At 41.2% G+C, this 24,632-nt stretch overlaps 1 protein-coding gene across 1 annotated transcript in view; it reads right to left on the minus strand.

The window, feature by feature from the left end:
• LOC125232547 overlaps positions 1-22,636 on the minus strand; it is a 29,716-nt gene extending 7,080 nt beyond the window's left edge. Inside the window, exon 1 of the mRNA XM_048138254.1 lies at positions 22,473-22,636. Coding sequence (XP_047994211.1) covers positions 22,473-22,496 — 24 coding nt within the window. The 5' untranslated portion in view covers positions 22,497-22,636. The remainder of the gene's footprint in view (positions 1-22,472) is intronic.
• Positions 22,637-24,632: the final 1,996 nt, after the last annotated feature.

Here is a 24,632-nt window from a genome sequence, read left to right on the forward strand (position 1 = left end):
ATCGAGACGTACTTCAACCTTATTACTTTGAGTTTCGTTTGCGAATGCCTTGAGATCGGAATTTTCATTAGTTCTTAAGAATATCTACACGTCTATGATGAACGTTAATGAAGGTAAGAAAAGGACATGTTGGTGCTTCATTTGATTCTTATAAAGAGGTGCACTTACTAACTATCTTAACCATTTGTCTAAATAAGAAAATGTGCCGTTTTCGATGAAAAGGGTATTTATTGTCGGTTAACATTAAGGCGATATTTCCATAAAACTTCAATTTGAAATCAACCTTATCGACAACCAACAACGTGGTATCTTTTAATTGAAAACGTCACAAATATTTCTTAAACACAATTATTAAACGTAATAGAACGTATGACCACTGTGGGTCACACAACGCACCAAAAAGCGCCAACGCTTACGAAACCAGAGAGTCAAGAACAGAACTCGCAGCTAGGGCTTGCAATATCGGACGATTTTCAATTCCGGAACTGGTTTTCGAGATTGGACTTCAATTCCGGAATTCCGGAACTAGTTCCGGAATTGAACAATTTTTTTTGGTTTGGTTTTCTGGTGGGTTTTTGATGAAATAATACAATTTTAAATTGAAATTTATTATAAATCGACGTTTAAGACAATAACTCCGTACCTGAAAGGCATATAACACTGAAATTTGCATTTTAGTAATTTTACAGGAAAGCCCATTTTGTGTCAAAATCGGTCTTGCAAGGTATTTCGAACTACAGTTAACGATAAAAACGAGGTTTTAGTGCCAGTTTTCTGGTAGTGGTCAACGTTAAAGTTATTTTTTTATCCATTGACCATCGAAATAATATAAAAGTAATAATTTACAAGAATGGCATAACGTCTTGTTCACATAACTGTAATAAAAGAAATATTTAATTACCTTTATCAGACTCGAGTAGGGACAAAAGATATCCAAGCTAGCCCAAAAAGACAGATTTTATGATTTATTCCTAGGTACATGTACACCTTAATTTTTTGTAAAAAAAATAAATCATTCTTTTCATATTCATAATTTTCCATACATTTGCTTCTCAAATCTTTCGATTTTGTGGTAAGTGGTAATAGACTTAGATAGAGTTTAGTAAAATATGCACACGTCTTTGTGAAAAGTGTATAAAGTAACTACGACGTTATGCTTGTGAATGAATGTAATACCAAATACTACGATTTGCGTCTGAACTTAAGACTTTATGCCTAAAATATTTAGTGCTATGAGAAAAGAAGTAAAATTTAGATTATTACTGAAATTTAAGTTCGATCTAATAAATTGAGCATAAATAACGCTAATAAAATAATAATGTACCTAATGTTATTTATTTATATTTAATTGTCCTTCAGTATTCGAGCATAACACTCAACTCCCGGCTAGTAATTTTAAATTATCACAAAACACAACTTTCTACAGCAAATATGTACTTTAAACTGATTATATATTTCACTTATTAGCTAAAACAATTGAGAGCAAAACCAGAAATAATATTAGCGGGTTAAACTACACTATCTCGCTCTAACTAGCCCTGGATGCAACCCTTTGGTCATAAAATAGGCACTACCTGAATCCGAGCAGTGTCTAACTTATGAATTTACATATCTTTTATAGACGCGGTGGTAGTTTTGTAAAATAATCAGGCTGATATTACACGTTTTCGTCCAAAAATATATCTTTTTTCAATTCCGGAATTTTCGAGATTATGTGTTTCAATTCCGGAACTGTAATATCGGAAAAAATGTCCGAAATTCCGGAATTTCGAGATTCCGGAATTCCGGAATGCAAGCCCTACTCGCAGCAGAAACCCTGAGCGGCATGGCACGCACATTTCCGTGAGCGGCGGCGAGGCCGCGCGCGCCTGTGTGCCGTGCGCACGCGCACGCGCTGCGCCTGTGTGCGCAAACCAGTCCCACATCCTGTTTGGTGGCCCGCCGCTCGCGCAGCTTCGTGCGAGCCGGAGAGCTTTTTATTTCACGCCTCTGGCCACTTACTGGGACTTTAATTCTTTCGGTGATGAGCGGAATTTTTATGTTTGTTTTAACACTTTTGGCATTACTGAACGCGTTATGAACGTAGCTCATGAATGTATTTAAGTTGGTAAGTAAAGAAGTTTATTCTCAAACTAAAGGCGTATTCAGTGTTAAAGTTAAAAAGTTAAACTTCATCCGAAATATGACCTAGACACATATAAACACTCGTATCTACATATTTATAACAGCGACATCAAGATCGTAGTAACTTTTTGCTTGTTTATTCTCGGTAGACAGTTGTATTCAGATGAGCGCGTACGTTTTTTCTCTTCATGTAATGCTGCGCTACTGATCTATTTGTTTACCGCTAACCCCGTTCAAAGGATTTTCAAGGTGACGGCGGACAAGTGGAACAAACAAAGCGTAGAAAAGCAAACAAAAGGAATCCCTCAGGAATGTGCACACAAAAAAGAGGGAATTCCCGAAACGCATTGTTTACAGTGCGCGGACGCGTGCGCGGTTGGCGTTATGCGCTTTTATTTTATGATCACCGACTTGCGACCACTCAATGCATTGAAAGGGAAAATTGTAGTTTTTGTCGGTAGAACGCGAGATGAGATGACGCACGCTTCCCCGAACCGCCTGCGAGCTGCGCCTGAGCGCGCCGCGTGGAATGTCGGCCGCCTCCACCAGATCCGCACATCCCTGATCAACACCAACATTCTTCTCTATTCAACTTCATAAGAGTTTTTCGCGAAAGGTGCCCGTATAAACCTCGGCGTCTAGAAGTTCTCAGAATGTACGAGCCGCGTTGCGAGAATTTCCGTAACATGAGGAACTAGCTCAGCTCAGCGAGCTATCGTGTCGATAAATGGGCAGTGCAGTTAGCGATTGATTAGGTGCCGACGCGACATAACGTGTGTCGCATGAACCGGTTCAAGGCACTGCGATTAACACTGACATTGCGGACGGGCGAGGCATAAATCACACGAGTGCGGGCCGGGGTAGAAGTTTACACCGCTACCGCTAGCTTTTAAGATAATAAATCAGGGCCGCGGGCGTACGCGAGCAGATTATGACGTCACCGGCACGTATCTCGGAGAATCCCCGGAAGAGAGCGAATAAAATAAAAATGTCACGTAGCGATCAGCTGTCGGGCGCGCGGCGTGACGGGCCGCGGCGATACGCATAACGACGCCGCAATAAAACTTATTTTTATGTTTTTCGCACACAATGGCCGCGCGAAGGTCGAGCTATCTAAATGGGTCAATACACTCGGCGTAGTACGAGCGCGAGCACGTGCTCCCGCGTTTGTAAATAGCGAGATATCGGCCGATTGTTGCAGTGATTAATGGGGGCGCGTAATGACTCTGCGGGCCCGCGCCGCCGCCGCCGCCGCCGGCGCCGAGCGCTAATGTGTTCATTCACCGTTCACAACTATTATTGTTGTCCGATGAAGATGGCTTGCATGCCCGCTGCGACATTAGGGCGGTCAGTGTCAAGGCTGCACTTGCTACGCTCACTGCTAATTGCTCCACTACAACTCGCTTTATTACAGTACGAAAAAGGACACGTCCTCCTTTCTAAGCGTTCGCATTTTGTGCTACGAAATATTTGCATCTGTGTCGTCATTTTAAAAGGACAAGTTTTGAAGCGTTCTAAGTACATATTGATAAGAGTGCAATATTTATGTAATAATCGGGATCAATAAATACGTGCTTACGTTTTAAAAACATGTTCCAAGTTGCTATTTTTGATAATTTTCTTCATTCATTAAAAGAAGACTTAAAAGTTCACCTATCAGTGTTTCATACTGGTAGGTATACATCTATAACCAGTGAGACGAATACTTATTGATAAATTTGAGAATTTCAAGAGAAGAAGCTCATGTAGAACGCTAGTCTCGTATCCAGCCCATCACGACGATATGGGCAGGTGCGGAGGTCGGCCGTTGGGCGATAAGCCGTTATCAATGGTGGATCTCCATACGAGCACGTGGCCACGACATCGCGCCCATTCACTATGAAGACGCCCGCCCCCACCCCCGGTGCATCCATGCAACAAGTTAGGCCACGTCCCGTCTTGTAAGGAGTTCCGGAACTCCGAGATGTATAGCGTGATTGAAGTTCGCCGGAATGCCGAGTCATTGACTCGAGGGTACGTCAACATTTACACCTCACTCTAAACTAAGCTACGTCTATGCAAGGATGAATATGTAGGTACAAAAGCTGGAAATAAAATTACGCTGATAAAAAAGGTAGTTGCTAAATCCCAAAGCCAGACAACCTAAAGCGTAATTTGAATACCCTGTAAAACATGGCATTTGAAACACATTTTCAGCATCGTGATGCCCAATTAAATATGTATGTGATTGAAAAACGCGTGTCCGGTAACGAGCGTGTACATAATTGGTGGGTGGGTGTCCCGGACTGACCCAGTTTCTCCCCGCCTGCCTCCTCGCCCGTACTAAATAACCTGCCCGAAAACGACACCTTAACAAAGGTCGTTCAACCGTCTGTGTCCCGCCACACGAGACGTCGCAAGCACTAACTCGCGTACTAGCGCTGTACCTAAACCTGCTCCACCCTGTACTGATATACTATGTGCTAAGCTGCATTGGCGTAATTACTAAGCTTAGCCATTCTTCTACTAAAAATCTATTCTAAAAGCATCAGAGCATTACTAAATACTAAGTATTTTTACCGAAGTTTAGACACAAACTTTTTGTTTTAGGTAACAAATAGAAAGCCTGCGAGCGAATAAATTTAATTGTTATAAGCCACGTTCGCCTGGCTGCCACCCCGCGAGGCGGGGGTGGCAGCGGCAGTGTTATATTTCTCCGAACTTGTGCTAAATTTCACTTTCTCTGAAGACGTTGTGCGTAGACTTAGCCCCCACTCACCCCCGCTCGCGCTAACAAACTTGGGACTTTTCTATCTTTTATTCTACAGTCTAGTACTTTTTCTACCTCTTTGATATGTACTAGGTACTCTAGTTTCAGCTCTACATAATTAAACAGATATCCGTAACGAAACTTGTATGCTTATTTTCAGGGAGCTACGTAAACATGCTCTTTTTTTTTGAAACAGCAGTGCAGCAAACATGTCTCTCCTGCTAGAACGCTTTTCACCCTCTGTGAGACGTCGTTATCTTAGCGAACCCTAACCGAGTAAAACATAAAAAACGTACGTCAAAAAAGTCCTTCCACTCACAAAAACTCCACCGCCTCCTCGCCTTCTGAAGTTATAAAACACTGAAAGCGGGGGTGGAGCGAGCGGCTTAAAACCTTATCGCTGCGGGGTAAAGTCTAAAGTGGGTCGGGTGGGGGCGCGCACACCGACGCCGGGCGCCTGAAAGGCGAGCACACGAGCTTGGAAGCTTTAGCAAAATGAAAGCCGACTCGCTCTTAATTCACCAGCACACGGCCACGCGTACATGGACGTCGATAGAGCGCCCCCGGCCGCCCCCGCCCCACGCGCCGGGCATAAATAAGGGGGGCGCCCGGGTTAACGAAGAGGGGCCGCCCCACCGCCCGCCGGGGGCTGCGGCGAAGGACGAATTAAGGAGATGAGAGAGCACACGCTCTCGAGCCGCGCCACCTCGCGCCAGGGAATTAAGGGAGCGATCGGAGCCGTGTCGCCTGCCAGCCGAGCCAGACCCACCCGCCGTCTAACTAAGCTAAAGAAAAAAACATTGCGAACAAGACTCCTACTCTAATTTGACATTTTTTATGCATGCCTTTGTTGTTAGGTTCACTCTCAACTTGAATAGAATCCTAGTTATTTATAATAAGTTTTGTGAGCTATGCATAGGAGAGGTTATAATCACTATAGTCGTAGCGCAGTCACAGTCACAGATGGATTTAGAACGAAACTTTACGTTAACATTAATTTTGAGTTTACCTCTGAAATCATAATCGAGTTGCCTACGAGCTATGTGACGTCACAACTGCGTTTTCGTAGCACATGACTCGGCACGCCACATAAATTACGAACTATATCCCTCTGGAGTTACGGTTCGTTTTTGGCAAATTCGGCGTCGCTCCTTTGTCTTGGTCGTTCGATACGAGGGAAAACGTTCTTTGATGTTCCAAGATAAGGTCGGATTTGTCGGGGCGGGGGTGTAATGCTCTCGGAGAGAGGGTGGGTATAAATTTTCCACGGGGGTAGACGGGGCGACGTCGCGCGAGGGCGCCGCTGAGTCACGGCGGCGGGCGGGCGCGGGCGCGGGGAGCGGGAGGGGTTCATATTGTAAGTATCTACCACTCACATGTCACAAAGTTTTCCCCGCATCGGGAAACTTTGTTAACGTCAACAGAGCACGTGGCCTTCACGCCGATATGATACTCCTTTCACGCATAATTGGCCGGGCGCGAAAACTTTGAAAAGTTTCGCGCTCTCAGATTTAAGGTGAAGAAAACTACCAATTTTGAAATGGTGCGACGTCGTATTGAAACAATGGATTTCTTCAGGTATGCGGTAAAGTCGATTGTGTCGCTGCTTATCAATTCGATACGATAGCCGAGCATTACTAGGCATAAAGCAGAGTGATAAATATAAAAGTTCTATAATATAATATTTAATTTATCTACACCACACAATGTACGACGATAAATTAAAAGAAAATCGCAAGTGCAAAGTATAACTCCGAATGAAAGATATCAAAGCGGACAGCGTAAATGTCGAAAGGCGAAGAAATGATTGTGTGCTATCAGTGGCTGAGCAATCGCAGCAGGCCGTCACCTTGGCGCGATAAGTGGTGATAAGACGCGATACCGCTCATATCAGAGTGTGTAACATACTGTTGAGGTACCGTGGCGATTAAATCGTTTAAGAACAAATGAATACGCCGAGTACTTAACATAACTAAGATAAGTGTACGTCATTTCTTCGTATAATAATTAATATTAATCTGACATATTGTGACCGGTCGCTACTGTGAGTTCAAAATACGATAGATACTAAGATAGTAAGAACGTCACGAAAAAAGTATGGAGACAAAGAACAGCGCCCCCAAACGGTTACTTACTAGGGTCAAAACAAAACATACAATTTCAGTAGCGTTCCCGTTACAGAATTTTAAACCTAACAGTATACACAGTTCCACACTGATGTTATTTCAGTTAAATATAGTTCCTCTGCTCAAGTCTCCCTTTATATTCTATATTTAGAGTTGAAAATAAGAGGTATTAAAGCCGCTGAAAATCATTACGAAGGGTAAAAAGTTAGAGGACGAAGGTTCAGAGGCACGGAACGTGCAGCGGCGGCCGCAAGCGCGCCCGCAATGGCAACCCGTCCATTTACATTATATACCGGGTGTATATACACTGTGAATATATAGGTGTATATCTGCGCCGCGGGGTGTGCCCGGTAAACTTGATAAAGCGCGGGAATTTTGCCGCGTAAAGTTTTAGTCGGCTGACACACGATGATGTGGCGGTTTACTACTTCGACTAACTTTTCGTGAGCATTGCAAGTTCTAAGTTGTTTTTTAAAGTGTTTTTAAAAATGTACCTACAGATTTTTGGAGAGGGATGCTATATACAAACACATAGAACAAAGAAAGGTATTACTTGCTTTAATACAAGACTTTTGCGCAATCTTTTAGGGTTGTGATTCGCAGAATATTAGTATGAAAGTTAAATCGTAAAAGCAGTTTCAGATTATGAGACTGCCTAAAGTATCTTCTTTGTCCCATTTCCTTACCCCAGCGAAATTCACAATGGTCAACTAAATGCAAAATTATGCTACAATTATGAAGCTCATAGTCGAAATTGCACCTATTCAGAGTCGCAAAAGTTTAGGAGCGGACCCGTCCACGTGAATAAATATTAACGCGGGTATTCCACAAATGAAATATTGTAGCGAGTCGGGCTGAATAGCGGAGAGGAGACAAAAGTCAGGGGCGACCCTTCCTGCAGCGGGGAAGGGCCCGCCGGAGGGAGCGCACAAAGACGGCCCCCGAATTCAGTAATGGGCTCCGTTAGTCTATTGCCAACTTGCAGATTAGGGCCCTTTCCAACTTTCCTATACGCTTTACAACCCTGCCTGATGAAAAGTTTCCAATCCGGGGCTGAATTGTTGATATTTAAATGGGAGTCCGAGTGGCGCTGGCGGGTCGAAGAATCGATATGAGTTAAGGTCAGCTCGAGGGCTGCTGGCGTGCTGCCGCTGCGGCGCGGCGTGCTGGTCGCGCGCTCTCTGCTGCTTTGCATAAGTAATGAGCCGCCGCCGCCCCGCACCCGCGCCGCCCCCGCGCTAGGCCTATCGATTGCGGCGGCGCGGCGCGAGGGCGGGCCGCATCGCCGTAATTGTCACACCGAGCTGAATTTCAATCTCGCCCCACAATATCACCCTTGCTTCTATAAAAATAAAACTCAATTTCAACCCGCCTCGGCTCTCTTATCGAATACCGAATGTGTTGATAGTCTGCTCTAAGTTTGGAGGCGGCTCGTAATAGAGCCTTCGAAGAGTCTATGACAGAGCTTAATTAGACAGGCGCACGATGCCAACAAATGGATTTTACTTGTTCGATGTTTCTGCGCGAATTAAAGTTGAATTTAATGTCGCTAAATAAGCCGAGCTATTTGCATTACCGGGCCGCTCCGTGTTGTTTGCACGCCCAGTTAGCGACGTGCTGCCGCGCTCGACCGCCTGATTCACCTCTCCACCTTACTCCTAGGCTCTGGACTAGCTGGAGCGTAGCAAATATACTCAATTATATCATTATAATCGAACGCTACGGCGCCCGTAGCGACGAGGGAGAGTCGTCGCTCGCGAGCATGCGAGGTACATGTAGAAAACAATTCCGTATAGTTTCGCGCGACAGAGCGTGCGACGTCGCACCGCATGTACGAGTATTAATAGTCTTCGTCTAGTCGGTCTGTTTTTTAGCGCGCCAACGACGAAAGTATGGAGAAAGTGGCGCGTTGACGTCACCCACACACGCGTGGCTTACGCCTCGGTCCGCTCTCCGCGCTGTGTTGCCCACACCGTAGCCTCCAGCGAGTTGCAACATTGCATGAGAAACCAGCGAGCGATACGAGCCGGCCCCTCTCGACACGTACCGTTACTCCGTTACCCAACAGAGTGACTCGGAAAAAAAATACGAAACACCGAAGACTGGCCTTCCCTTCTGTTCATAAATTTATACTTATACGGGCCGTGATGCGGGCTCTGTCACTTGTTGAGGCGGGGTATTTATGGGAGCCTAATGCCGACTGACTAAATGCGATCCCATTAAACGGACACCTGTTAGGATTTCTCGCCGACTCGAACAATGGGAGCGGAGCTCCTGAAAAGATTTTTTGTCGTTAATAAAAACTGGCTCGTGCCCGGACCGTCGCAAATATTGTATAATGATAACAAAAAGTTGTATTGCGGTATGACGTTTTTTCTAGACCCTAATCATTACGGTAGTTTATTACTTCATTCATAACTACGATACAATACGATCTTTATCTACGGTGGTTTATGAAATTAAAAGAAACGTCCTTTTAACAATGGAGGTTACCGTAGGGTTCGATGTCCGCGGGGCAATAAGCGAGTAACTAAACAGTCCCGATCAGCATGCGATGAGTATCGCCGTAGTGAGCAGTGGAGGATCAGCCCATAAGCAGTTCATTCATGTAATCAGTACGTGACTGTCATAAATCGAGGCGTCTAGTTCGGTGCCCCGTGCGGCTTGAAAGGTCGTAAGGACGTTTGAGGTTTAAGGCGGTGTGGTGTCGTCATGTCGTCAATGTTCGTTGCTAAGGGCATCTAACTCGAACCGAGAATAAAATACATATTATGAAATTTCGTATTGTTCCACAATGTTTAACGTTAACATCGTCTATAAAAAAAAAACTAAAAACTTTGACATTCAAATTGGTATTTTACAGGGTTCACTTTTAATTTTACGTAATATAAGTATGGAGTTTTAGTTAATAGTTTTAATATAAGTTAGGTCGTAAGGACGTTTGAGGTTTAAGGCGGTGTGGTGTCGTCAATGTTCGTTGCTAAGGGCATCTAACTCGAACCGAGAATAAAATATATGAAATTTCGTATTGTACCACAATGTTTAACGTTAACATCGTCTATAAAACTTAAAACTTTGACATTCAAATTGGTATTTTACAGGGTTCACTTTTAATTTTACGTAAAATAAGTAAGGAGTTTCAACACTTTCAACCCCCTTGATGCTCAGTGGTTTTGTGATTTCAGGGTACCATTTAAGGGTTAAATATAAGATATCATTGAGTTACGGAGACAATAATAGTAACATTTTTTAAATATATTTCAAGGAACTGTGACACCAGTTGTCAAGTTCTACTCGTCCTCTCCTTTTAATAAGTTTTCTGCAAGTTTCTACAACATTTCTACATCATCCAAGGTCGTCTCCACCACTCATCGCCTTAACGGCGCCTACGCCTATTCCCAACTGCGGCCCGCGGGCGCCCGCAGCGGCTATTAATTACATAAAGTACGAGATGAAAAGGAAAACGGCGATCAGCTGATCGTGTGATTGATCCACCCCGCCATTCACAAACCTGTTTAGTCCGTTAGCGTAAAAAAATGTTTACGATATCGAGTGTCAATTAAAATATTGGGCTCGGTTCAGTGGGATTTATTGGCTGGTCTGTGGCACGTGTTCACAGGTTTGTGTTCAACAGCTTGTAATGCAACTCGTACTTATGTGTAAAGTTACGGAAAGTTTAAAAAATCTTCTCTAAATCTCGAAATTTTAAGTAAAACCAATGCAGAGGGCAATTAAAAGCACACGAGTACAAAATGGTCTTCTGAAAAATTTTGAATAAAAAAATTTACCTCGGCACATTAGAACTAAAAATTTATACATAACAGTTTGTAATGCTGTGCATATATATATTTTGTTATACTTGCACAATTTAATAACTGACAATATTGCTTATGTCACGTACTTTATTTATACTGGATTGTAAGGAATCTGACGACACCACATACGTTATACCTACTCGTAATTTGCTTAAAAGACCTTTTTTATCAGTCGAATAAAAAGCTTCAACAGCCCCTTGGCAACCGGTATCAGTAGACAAGTGGATTCAGGCCAACTGATTATCGAACGTATCATTCAGAATGACGCACAGATTCGTCAAATCTAACCTCTAATGTCATGACAATACAATCCAACGACGACGACACGATCCTCTAAATCCCGAGTTCCTTTAAAAAGAACAAAATTAATTCGAATTTCGAACTACAACGTTCCAAATTCACTGTTCAAATAAGTCTGGGTCTTAGAATGATGCTCATATGTTTTTAGAAACAAACAAAAACAATGAATGACCTATATAACGCCGTCTCGTCTCGCACGCGACTGTTGAAAAAAGTGAAAAACGTATCTGAGGGGGTATATTTCTTTTTCATTGCCAAAAAACCTGTGAGTGGTGACGTCACAGGGGGTAGGGGGATTAGGAGGCGAGGGGCGGGCCCTCCAGCGATACCATGCGAACTCGATTCGAAAGGATGTCGCTTAATTTGATGTCGAATTTTGGAAAATATAGAAGGTATTTAAAGTTTAATAAAATAGAATGAAAACTCATAGAACGTAAGGCGGACTTATTTCAAAAAATCATACTGTGTCAGTGATAAAATCAGAGAGATTGTGGGTGTGGTAATAATGAAACTAAGCATACAACTTCAGATCTTATAGTCGTTACTAAAAATTACAACCCTAATTTATTTGTAAGCCAGAGTACCTAGAGGTAACTATGAGTTGTAACTATGTTTGACATTTACAGAAACTTCAGATTAAATCTTTGAAGTTCATAAATTTAAACACATTAGGTTGTTAATTTTTCCAGATAAAATGTAAATACTGGGTACTTTCTAGGTATATATACAGATATCGTTGTGACAGTTTTACATAAATGAAATCAATAGTAAGTAGAAACATGATGTTTATTCAACAGCATAATTAGTCATTCCACACACGGATATCGCATATGAACCTTTAAAAAACTCGCGACATTGTAACAATAGAAAGTGCGAACGTGCGTTCCGCGAGAATCGAGCCACCCTGATTAGGCCGCGAGTATAGCGCGGCGATGGAATCGCGGAGTGAGCCGCCCCTGGTAGAAACAAGTACAGCTGTTTACTCATTTCGAGTTTAATTCGGGTAGTCATGAATACATAGTAGAGATCAAAGGATGGAAAGGGGAGCCCCCACCACCCGATAGGGAAAAATGTCGGAACCAACATACAAACCACTACATTTGCAGTAATTAGCAATAGCAAAAAACCTATAAATTTTACTACTATGATTGCTACAAATTTGAATATCGTCGATTGATAGATGTATCAAAACGGCACGTCGTTTGAAGTATTTAAGTAAACGGTGATAAAATTCGACTTTTCTAGGTTTTGGATAGTAGCTAGGTAATTTTCAATTTAAAATGTAATGATCTAATGATTACCTACGTAGTAGGTACTTCGTGTTCAGAGAAAATTCTTTAAAATGTAAAACTGATAATTTTATGATGTGGTAATCATTTCATAAAACTATCGTTTGGTCATATTCATATTCTTTTTTGTTATCTAAGTTTCGTGACGCATTGGTTTTACTGTAATGTCATGTAAACATGTTTTTACTAATAAATAAATAAATAATATTCATCAAAAAGTCGCCGCAGTCTAGGGGCCGATTTTGGAATCTCGGCCATTCGATTTCGTGAAATTCGTTCAATAATATCTCCACTACTAGCGATTTAAATTCTACTAACAGAATCGAAAACGAGTGGTCATTACCACTAGTTGTAAAATTACTAGCCACTTTTCTTCAAAAATAGCTTTACGTCGTTTTCCACAGACTTTCTAACGGCGAATTCGTGCGTTCGAAATTCAAAAATCGATCCCCTAATCGTTCTAAAACTGGCAATTCATAATTTAAATGCTAATCTGCTACGACATATCGATAACGTCATCCAATCTATAATTAGAAAATGTAAACAAAAACTATAAATAAGTACATACAAATGATAACGAAGAAAACAGAGCGCGCCTCCCCGCTGATTACAGCGCTCCGAAATAGGAATGAATTTTTAATGAACCCCCCGCGCGGCCCGGGCGGGCGGTACGCACTTAGGAGATTAGTCCCGGGAGCCAGCTAGTTAGCTGGCGGACTCTTGCGCATTTTAGGGTTAGGGTATATCGGTGAATTTGGTTAAATTAGTGCTTGGATAAATGGTGCGCTGTTTGGATAGCAGAAAAAATATAGCATTCAATGAAAACTTTGTCGTTTGAGATTTCTATTTTTTGTGAAAATTTTCGAAGATATCATTTTTGATAGCTCGGCATCTAAATGTAATGATTTAAGACAAAATTTAACTTCGCAAAGTTATCAAAAAAATCAATAAGTTGCCAAATGAAGGTAGGTATACCTACTACCTACTACTTTTAATAATCACTATGATTTTACCATTTCATTCAGAATAAGGGGATAAAATTGAGATTTTTGATAGAAGTACATATATCTAGATCGTTTAGTAAAAATATACATCCAAAAAAGGTTCTCCCTATTCTTTGTTTACGCAATATTTTGTAACATTTATTTTAGCCGCTGGGCGGGCTTATATATTGCGAAAATCGGGGAAAACAGGCCCAATTGTACTTTTTCCCGTTGTTTCTAAAATTAGGCACTCCCTCGGAAGCCTTAGCGCTGGAAAAATGTCGTAAAGTGTAGTTGCATCACCATTTTCGCAAATAACCAAGGTCGGACTACGCAACTAATGTAAAAATACCTCTATACACAGAATCTTTAATAAAACACATCGTATAAGTAGGTACGTTGTAATATCTAATAGTAAACGTAGTAACGAAAACAGCTGTTCAAACACTATTACATAATTAACAGCTGATAGTCATAATAGGTAATATTTTAATGTCAAAGCCAACCTTTGAAGATTAAATTTGAATTTATAATTCGTTATTGAATATTTGTAATACAAAGTGCAAACAGGTTTCCCGCGTCAAACACCGGAACAGGTAGCAGTCATAAAGATAAGACGTCGACCCGAACAATAATCGCATTTTATAGTGTAAACAAAGGCCAAAAGAATGTAAATGTTACGTAGGTCGTACGTCAGAGGGGCGCGGTGCGACGTCACGGGAAGTCCGCGGGTTCAATGCCGATCTATCGGCCATCAATCAGTCTGCGAGACGTCCCGCTCGTGTGATGCCGTTGCTATGCACGATCTCTTTATTCATGTAACATCTCGCTTTTCATGTTTATTTACATGCGATGCTTTAGTTTTAGTTATGTAACAGCTGATTTTATTAAAACGATTTGACAACATTACAATTTTTCATGTGAATCCTTTACGTTTCTTATACCCATTCTACGAAAAAAGCGCTGGTGGCCTAGCGGTAAGAGCGTGCGACTTTCAATCCGGAGGTCGCGGGGTCGAAACCCGGCTCGTACCAATGAGTTTTTCGGAACTTATGTGCGAAAGATCATTTGATATTTGCCAGTTTCAGGAAACCGGACTAATTCCAATAAGGCCTAGTTACCCTTTGGGTTGGAAGGTCAGATGGCAGTCGTTTTCGTAAAACTAGTGCGTACGCCAAATCTTTTGATTAGTTGTCACAGCGTACCCCAGGCTCCCATGAGCCGTGGCAAATGCCGGGATAACGCAAGGAGGATGGATACCCATTCTACGAATAAAATTGCTTGCTGAGGTATTCTCATACTTTAACTGAAATGTTACTTTTATTAACGTATTTTTTAGATAAAGGTAAAATTTTAGGACTAATTCCAAAATATGCACTTTTAAGCATCATTGACAGAAGTTAGTCCCTTAAATGCTACTTTTTAAAAACAGCTACGGACGAATTGCGTGTATTGCGACTAAACTGTCGTTACAACCGTGTGCCTAAATAAATCCAAGTTACAAGTACTTTAAGGGTGTGTAGGCTAGACTGCGACTAGACGGCAGTTGCAGCTATTTCTATCAAAGTCGTTTCCGTAAGTCGTTTGTATCGAACTAGCGGCAAGTTTGTTGCGTCAATAACAAATCGTTTCGAGTTCGTTGACGCGCGATGTTATCATTGTTTCCATTGATAGAGCCGATTTGAGAAAGTGTAATCTGTATCAGTATTGGCATCGGCGTGCGTGACTATCGGCCGCAGGTCGCAAGGCCGCCTCTGTTTACAAACTTCCGTCACGAGTTGTCACTCGGCTCCTCGGCACACGTGTCTACGCAAATAATAGTGAGCCCTCACCGCTGACATTGTCCCACTTAAACTCGACTGCCCGCCCGTCTAGACTTGAGATACGGCCGTTGATACGCTAACGCGTTGTTTTAAACTACGCCGATCGTCTCCGATTAACCAATATACATTACATCACAGATCGACGACACAATGTCGCCTCGTCTAGCGCATAACTGATTGGCAGATTGTTAAATAACGTGGCAATTTTCTACCGTCTGACCGTTGAACTCCGTGCGGAGCGTTAGAGAAAATCCGTATGCACGCACGAATGCGCCAAAGGTCTATGATAGATCACATAGAAGATTGTATTCTTAAATTTAGTAAAGCGTGCACCCTTGTGTAAGGGCGCGGGGTAGGGTGAATGCATTGGGGTGGCCCCCTCGCCCGCTGCAGTAGGCGCGTAGTAAGTGCAATAACGGGCAGTGAAAGTGTCGCGGGGTGCTTCAACCGTCAATGGGTGAAGACGTACTCCCTGCCCCCGCCGTCTTGTAAACTCGCAGCTAATAGTACGAGCGCCTTCCGAACTAACACACTTCCTCCCCAGACTTGGACTGGACGGCTGTAAAACGGTTTATCTCTCTGTGAATTTTTGTGCAGCTAAGATTCGTTATCGGTAACGGTGGTTGGCATGAAGAGACACTGCTCTTGAGTCGAGTGAGTGTGTGGTAGGCGCATCGGTGCACCGGCGGGCCGGCGGCGGCGGCGCCCCGATCGGAGTGAAACGTGGTAGATGAAGCGATCACACGTGAGCGACAACTGACAGGCGAGCGGAACGACGCCGTCATTATCTTACTCATGAATGAAACGGAACGTAAATTGAAACGTATCGCGTGCCATAATCCGCGCATTAATCTCACTCAAACGGCGATTGCGTAACGAGCACATACAAACGGCTCAAGTTCATTGATCCACTTAATGCGCGCTAAATGTGTCGCTGTCGAATGTCAAAACATTGTTACGCAAGTGTGCGTTGTTTCACGAAGTTCCGACCTGCCGCTTCCGATGCTACGTCACCATGTTTATTTATGAGCTTATGATTATAAAATGACGTTTACATCACTCTGATATCGTTGACCGGTTGCCGTATAATAATAGCATTCATTCACAATTCACGAGTGATTAATGCGCGGTATCTAGGAAACAGATTTGTAGTGGTAATAAACCATTATCATAGTAATTAGAATGAGATTTTACGCTACTACTCGCTCGTTGTAAATTGTTTATTTACGTTTGCTTGTCTGCAGCCCGGCTACATTACAAATGAGTTTTATCGTAAAAAGTAGATAAGCTTAAGTTTTTATTATTGTAGGTATTTCCCATGAAAGTTATTTATACACCGTGAATTTCAGTTACACCGACAATTGTATCATTTTATACTCGTAATAGATTTGCAAATGCAAACTATATTAATTCAATAAAAGCATTTCTATTCGTGGCATTGCTAATTATTTGAATGACAACTACTGGATTGGATAATCTTACCGACGTTGTTATTATTGTTGATATGAATATCTACCTAGTTATGCGAATAGGACCAGTACTAACATTATGTCTAGCGTAAACTTAAGACCGAGTCATTACTAGTAGATGCATTAATAGAGTTGCAAATGAACCGATTAAAATGACTTATATAGTAAGTTCACCCAGGCCTAGCGGGCCGAATAAAGTTACAATGTCTTGAAACTTGTCTCGACAAAGGTGCAAACAACTTAGGAACTCCCAAGAATACTTAGATACCTACGTAAACTTTCGCGATCTGAACTTGACCGTCAAAACAGAAAGATGGCAATAAAAACATCACTTACTTATACAATGACGCGGATTTACATAAATTATTGGCGTCGAGTCGTCTCGGCGTGTTTACCGAAAATATGCAGCGTTTCTGTTTACATAGGCCACGAAAGTGGTTTCATTGACTCTTATATTGTTTTGTGCGACGTAAATGGGTCGCGGGTCGCATCGGAATGGCATGGGATTTATGCGAAGACGGCCGCGTCGGCGTCGGCGGGACTTCATCTGTCAGCCGCGGACGGGATTCCGGGAAGAAGGATTTGCTACTTGGATTCGTAGAACCAACCTACGTTAACAACGGTTTTGATAGAACAGGCTGTGAAACTGTTAAGTAAACGTCATCATTTCAAATACATGATATGTCTATAAATTTTATAATATTATTTCACCAGTATGTGCTATCAAAATCGTTTCAAACTAGGTCCAACACTAGGAGATTTTGTGAAAACTTATGCCATCATTGAACTAAGTTTGAGATCACGTAAGATTCGTAAGAAGCAGTAGTATTATAACGGTATTGCTGTCCTTCAAGCAAGGTTCCATTCATTCATCCCTAGCTTGTCAGATACTATAAAGAATAACACAATACAACCGATTTAAAAATGCGCAACGAGAAAAATGGCACAAAGTAAATCCTTTTAAATAAACAAACAGGTGGTTGTCGCATCTCATCTCAATGCATCGGTAATAATAAAAATATAATGGTCCGCATTCAATTCGGGATACACCTGACATTTGAGACTTGAAACAGGTGTCGTCCATTCATAGGTGTCGACGCCCTATATTATTATAAGCGTTCAAGTTCATTGAGTCACACAATAGCCATATAATTGGTCGTTAGCGTGTATGTCAAAATACGGTTCATAATGGTTTACATAATTAGGTTCGTTAGCATAAGCGATTATTATGCGTGTCTTCGATGAGTATGGTTCTCGCGGCTATTTTATTACATTGCGAGCACGTGGTGTTGTTTACTACGGTGCTGTTACGATGCGAGATGACGTTTATTGCTCCGAATTAGGCACGTCGCTGAAAGTAACAGCTGATTACGGTAATTGTTACAATCGCCGTTTACTTTCCGTTGTCTCGCCTCTGTATAGGCGCTGTTTTGTTTTAAAAGGTCTGTAGACATGCTCTTTATACGTCTGTATACAACTGACTGAAAGGTCCTAAGATTCCGAAGCTTCAAAAATGCGTTCCTCGCTTAATTTACACGTTAGACCTTATTAGATATATAACATTACATTTTTCTAAATTTGGTATAGAAACGTCCAGAGAGTCATAATAGTTGTGCTCTTACCTATGTTTCCTCCTTCCATCCTTCATATATTTTTACAGGATCAGAGTATCTATCCTTATTATCATAGGAAACTCGACTGTACTTAAAATAAATAAAAAATACCATGCGCGAAATCAAGCATCAGATAAATATAATAAAAACATAGAAGTTATTTTTACATCCAATTTCTATTTAATAAGTCAGGTAGAAATATATAAAGTAACTGATTTGACCGTGACGTCACTCAATTCGATTTCATATTAATTCCATATTAGCAAGGCGTTGAAATTTTAATTCAAGTTTCAGTTAGAGCATCTTATTATCTTGATTTTTATAAGACTGGATTTTTGAAAACTAACTCACTAAATTAATTATGAATTTTTCTCTAATGCACATTTAGAAAAACTCACATATAGAGCTGAATTAGTCGATCTTATTTGTAAAATTTGGACAATTTTGAATACTAAAACAGGTAAATTTATAATTCGTATATCCTGTACTACAATCTTCTCAGACTACATTTTTTAACCCCCGACGCAAAAACGACGGGGTGTTATAAGTTTGACGTGTCTGTCTGTCTGTCTGTCTGTCTGTTTGTCTGTCTGTGTGTGTGTCTGTCTGTGGCACCGTAGCTCCCGAACGAGTGAACCGATTTCGATTTAGTTTTTTTTGTTTGAAAGCTGAGTTAGTCGGGAGTGTTCTTAGCCATGTTTCATGAAAATCGGTCCACTATGTCGCGGTCGGGGGTTTTTTCAAAATTTTAATTTTGTGGTTAGGTTATATTATAAGGGCAAGTAGCCTAATAAGGAGTGCAATCTGTTCTAATTATTTACCATGATCTGAATTGCTGATAGATGTGATACTAACCATAAACACAAAACAGTCCCAATTTCATTCTGCAGTTTTAGTTACAGAGCCAGTTATAAAACCGCTAGAAAAGTTTCAGTATGCAAGCACGTAGAACATGTGTACTGCAACAAGTCGCATTCTGCGATGCACCCTCAGCCTCCCCGTGAGTAGGTATATAGGCCTACACGACTCCCGGTTTCTGCATCTAAATAAATACACGCTGGCGTGTTTTTGGTCCAGTTTGCGAGTACGAACGGTGCGTTGTAAATATACATACACGATGGAGTGTTTTTGAGCCAGTTTGGGAATACGGACGTAGTGAATACACATACGTGCTGACGTGTATTTGAGCCAGTGTCGGACTTTGTAATGTACATGTGCATGCTGGCGTGTTTTTGAGCCAGTTTGGGAATACGGACGTAGTGAAACACATACATGCTGACGTGTTTTTGAGCCATTGTCGGAGTTTGTGTACATATGTATGCAGGCGTGTTTTTGAGCCAGTTTAGGAATACGGACTTCGTATTGTAATATACACACTGTCAGAATGACATGGTGTCTCAATCTTCAGCATTGAGGGAACGACTGAAGAAGAAGATACACGCGCTGACGAATTTTTGAGCCAGTTTGGGAATACGAACATTGTAATGAAGGTGCTAAGGTTCATTCACCTGTTTTATGATGAGTTACTCAAGTTGAATATTGTGATGGATGAAGTTGCGAAGTTTGAGTATGATTTTGTTGTTAATCATTAAGGTCATAAATGGAATCAAAGCTTAAACAACAATAAATGATATTATATTTACAATTTAGATTTGTATATGTTTGTTTTCTTGACTATTCTTTGTAGCAGTCTACGAAATATCAAATATGTGTTTATATAAGTGGTTTTAGTTTCGTAGTAGAATTAAAATAGATCCTAAGGCTGTGATGTCCGTAACTAGAAATATGTTTATATACTGGCCTATTAACTTAGAAAATTATATTTTAAAGTTTTTTTGTTCAGATGGTGATGGGTGGTTTGGTTAAATTAGTTTTTTAAGTAGGAAAATGTTTTAACAAAGCAGCAAAGATGATTTTATGACAATTTAAATTAATTTAAGTATGTATATTGAGTTTTAAAGGTTATGTTTAAAATTATATCCGATAAAACTAAAATTTTATAGTCAATCAATTAATGCCAGTCCCATTTTATTCATATGTTTCAAATTGGTCTCCATGAAAACATAACTAGATATGTACCTACTTTAGAAAACCTATCATAATTATTACTTGTTCATACTAATATTATAAATGGGAAAGTGTGTGTGTCTGTTTGTTTGTCCGTCTTTTACGGCAAAACGGAGCGACGAATTGACATGATTTTTTAAGCGGAGAAGTCGTGGGCAAAGCTAGTATTTTATAAAGAGAAAAAAGGGTCTAGACGAAGGATTTCTATTTTTAGAAACATTTTTGGCCGCCCGTTGAAATCTTTTTATTTTCGTAGCACTCGTAGCAGTTTTTCAATTTCATTTTGAATATATGTCGATCGGAAGATATTGATACTTGATAATAAATAAGGAGTGTTTTAATAAGTACTCTAAATGGAATGTTTATTTTAAATGTCAACATCATCAAACAGTGTATTTCATTCAAAATTCATTCTAAAAATATAAAATTAAGGGCTTAAAATTTGAATGTTGAAAAGTACTATAAAAAATCATTCTAGCTGGCTTAGAAATGGTGAACCATTATGGCAACGGCAATGCTAGTCCAACTTAAAATAGCAATCCTAATTTCATCTCAAAAATTCATGTATTTCATACGAAATCCATGGCCAAAGCTAAACTGGGATCGTTTGGAAGACTAGTACCCATTGGCGATCCCAGACTCGGAGTAAATCTCGCTAAGTGGCGCGGGGGCGGCTGGGCGGGCCGTCGCCTAGCAACCGACCCCGCCCGCCCCCGCTCACACATGATTGCGTTCACTACAAAATTCTTTATTAATTTTTAATTACTTATTGGTCAAAACATAGATTAGAGAGTTTAAGATTTCTAACTCTAAAGGCAAATTGTCCTTTTGTATGGACAGAAATATAATGTTAGAAATACCATAAGGACCCAAAGATGTTACTCCTAAGGTCCAATGTCCTCAAAGGCCAATATTAAATCGTTAAACGAGAAACAAAGTCTCCTAAGCCTCAATATCCTATAAAAACTATAACATTCAATTGTACCTATAATGGAAAAAAATAAGGTACCAAAGACATGGACCTCTAAAGTCCCAGTGTTCTTTTAAGATACTAAAACAAGGTCCCAAAATCATGAACCACCTTTGTCCCAATGTCCCTTTAAAAGGACAGTTTTAAATAGTACAATGGTACAACAGTTCCTAAATTAAATATTGCTGAATTTATTGCGGGAGGAGGTTGATATTACGATGTAAGTTTTAAAAAAATCGGTCCGCGTCCGAGCGAGTCGAGGCCCTGCAGCGAATGGTGATGTAGAAAGTAAACTCCGCTCTGTGGCTCGAGTAATTAATGTACGGCGCCAGCCGAGCTCGGCAAAAAACCCGCTCCGCCACAAAAACAGCGCGCGAGCGGGACGGCGCACCGCGCCCGAGCGGGACGGAGATACCCACGTATTCTCGCCACCCGACCGCGCCGCGCTCAGAATAATGCCGATTTAAAATACGAATGCGCCCTTCCATCACATGGCGTTTGACAGATCGCCGGAAACGACAACTGTCAGATTTGAAAAAAAGGCGCCATCGCTCCCGCCACAACTGTTCCCAGTTGTAAACTTTTCAATTATTTTGAAGAAACATAGAAAACACTTTGAAAATCCAAAAACCTATATGTACCTATTCTTGAGTTAGTTTAACAAGTTATGACATAAAAGTGAAGAATCTAAATTTAGAAACCATTCTTAAATTTAGAGAATAATGACAACTTGCATCAGTTCAAATATCATTCAGTGACAAAGTCACCTACCTCTGTAAATAAATACTAAAGTCACATTGAGGAATTTTCATTATTGTTTAAATATACTTTGCAATAGCTTAGAATGAGAAAAGTGAACGAATTACATAAACGAAACGAACCGCATGTTAAAAGCTCTAAAACACTTGAAATATAAAGTAAATTTCCCAAAAAGTTACCAAACATAAAAATATACTAAAGAATCACAAAAAGAACAACCAATTTAACGCATTAACATACAAGATAAGTCTACCCTCATTCAAAGACAACTCAGAGAACATTGGAAAGACCAAACGAACAAGGCTGATTTCAACAAGTTGAATTTATCACAGAACCATGACCGTAATCCTAAAAAGCAATGCGACGGCTTATATTAGACCCTTACCTGGAAATCACTCCACATTTTCATGGGGATACACCATAGTTCCGATATGAAAACATCACACGATCACGATAACAACTGTCAAAATGTAGTTTACGCCGTCACTTACACAACCGGGTAGGATGGAGGCCGATCGTAGACTGGTCGGGTCGCGGCGCCGAGCGCTCGGCGCGCCGCGGCCGCGAGCGCGCGGCGGCGCGGCGCTTACGGCCTTCTCGCACGCTCCGCGCTCGGGCGCGCTCGGCCGCCGTCGGCCGCGCTCGGCAGCGCCCACCTGCGACTTGCTTCCACGAACAACAAAACCGAGTCGACTGCGACTGGCGCGCCAGCCACAATGCCAGCCAAAGGATGCCTTGCCTGCTAGTTATACCAGTACCTACTTTGAGAAACCTGCAATGCTCTGTCCAATTAAGTATATTTCTATCCAACTATAATTAACACGGATTCCTAAAATAGAACAATCTAAATTGGTTGGTCGGATCGGACGAATGAACGTTGTATAAGATTTAAAACACAGTCAATACGTTCAAGTAAAACGGCATGTTGGTCGTATGCTTGGACTGGTTTGAAGTCGAGCTCGTCGAAAGCCCCTGAACGACACATAAAATGCTCAAGTTTATAGGGTTGATAACAGAAAGTGACAAATAAAAAAGCTTTCTGAACAAAGTTTTGAGTGCGCGCTACGCCGTAGCAGAAAGTTCGTAGCCGTAAAACTTCGTAGCGAGCGCGTAGCGTGAAAGTTTTGATTTCAACGATTTGCGGCGCGGAGAGGCCGCGAGCCCGCACTAGCGCGACCCGCGGCCGTTACCATAGAAACCTCTGGTTTTGACACGCGATCGACTACGCCGCTTTGTTCGCTATCCATCGACGTTCTCCCACGCTACTAATGCTCCGCTGTGCCTTTTGAAGCAGCAAAGTATATAAAATATTCCGATTACTTACAAAAATTATATAACGCATTCTTAGATTTATCTGTTCGTTCATCTCTCACGAGAGTGCGCCACTTGCTTGTGCTCCGACTACGCCCTTACCGTGTTACGTTTTGCAAATCATCCGCTGACAAAAGTGCCGTTAGTTATTCGCGTTCCATTTCGCGTGCGGTAGGAAGAGGTGAGGCGAGGCGCGCATTACCGCCAGCAGTGGGGCGGGTTCCGATCGATATTGTGGTATAGTGGTCGGAAAGCCCGAACCGAACCACACTTGAACTGTTTATCCTATTATCACCGTAGCACGTTGGTGTTGTTTGTTTAGAGCTGAAACCTCGGGGTGTACTGAAGGCAGGCAATACGTTGCCATTTTATAAATGGCTGGGTGACGCGCGGACACGTCGTTTTTGCGCTCTTACGCCAGATTTAATGAACATTTCCAAATTTAAATTTCTGTTAATTATTCGAATAACAATTAGAAAATAATTTGTTTCCTAATTGATATCAAGTTATTACTTTATAGACTGGACAGTCTAAATACGAGTTCTCCAATTTAATTTTAATTGCCTACTCTTCAAAGCTAGAGTAAGTAAGTAATTGTTTGTTCGTACTATTTTATTGTGATTTTTGATAAAATATTTTCAGTTTAAAATTGAACATGAACACACTATACTAGCTTTTGCCCGCGGCTTCGCTCGCGATAGAAAGAGACAAAAAGTAGCATATGTCACTCTCCATCCCTTCAACTACCTCCACTTAAAAATCACGTCAATTCGTCGCTCCGTTTTGCCGTGAATGACGGACAAACAAACAAACAGACACACACACTTTCCCATTTATAAATATTAGTATGAATAAACCTAATTACTTCCGCTACTAAATCCTTTTAACGCTTAAAAGAGTAAATCATTTAATCAGCAGTATCGCCACTTTTCTCTAAAATCAAATATAGCTTTTCATGCAAGGAAAACTATTAAATCAACAAAGAAACGAAGACCTTATTGGGTTGTGTATAATGTCTAAATCAGTCTGGCCATGGATGTATAAGTTAACAAGCAGTATTTACTCCAGTTTTTTTAATTTTCTAACGTTGATTCTTTCTGTACTTTGGCAACACTGTACATTTGTGTAGTTAATTGTAAATAAATACTTAAATACCTATTACGGTCGAGTTCACAGACATCTTTGTAAAGTTGCGTTTTCATTTAGTGTTCTGAACAGTTCAGGGGGGTTACCA

This window comes from Leguminivora glycinivorella, chromosome 13 (genome assembly GCF_023078275.1).
Source record: "Leguminivora glycinivorella isolate SPB_JAAS2020 chromosome 13, LegGlyc_1.1, whole genome shotgun sequence".
Classification (NCBI taxonomy): domain Eukaryota; kingdom Metazoa; phylum Arthropoda; class Insecta; order Lepidoptera; family Tortricidae; genus Leguminivora; species Leguminivora glycinivorella.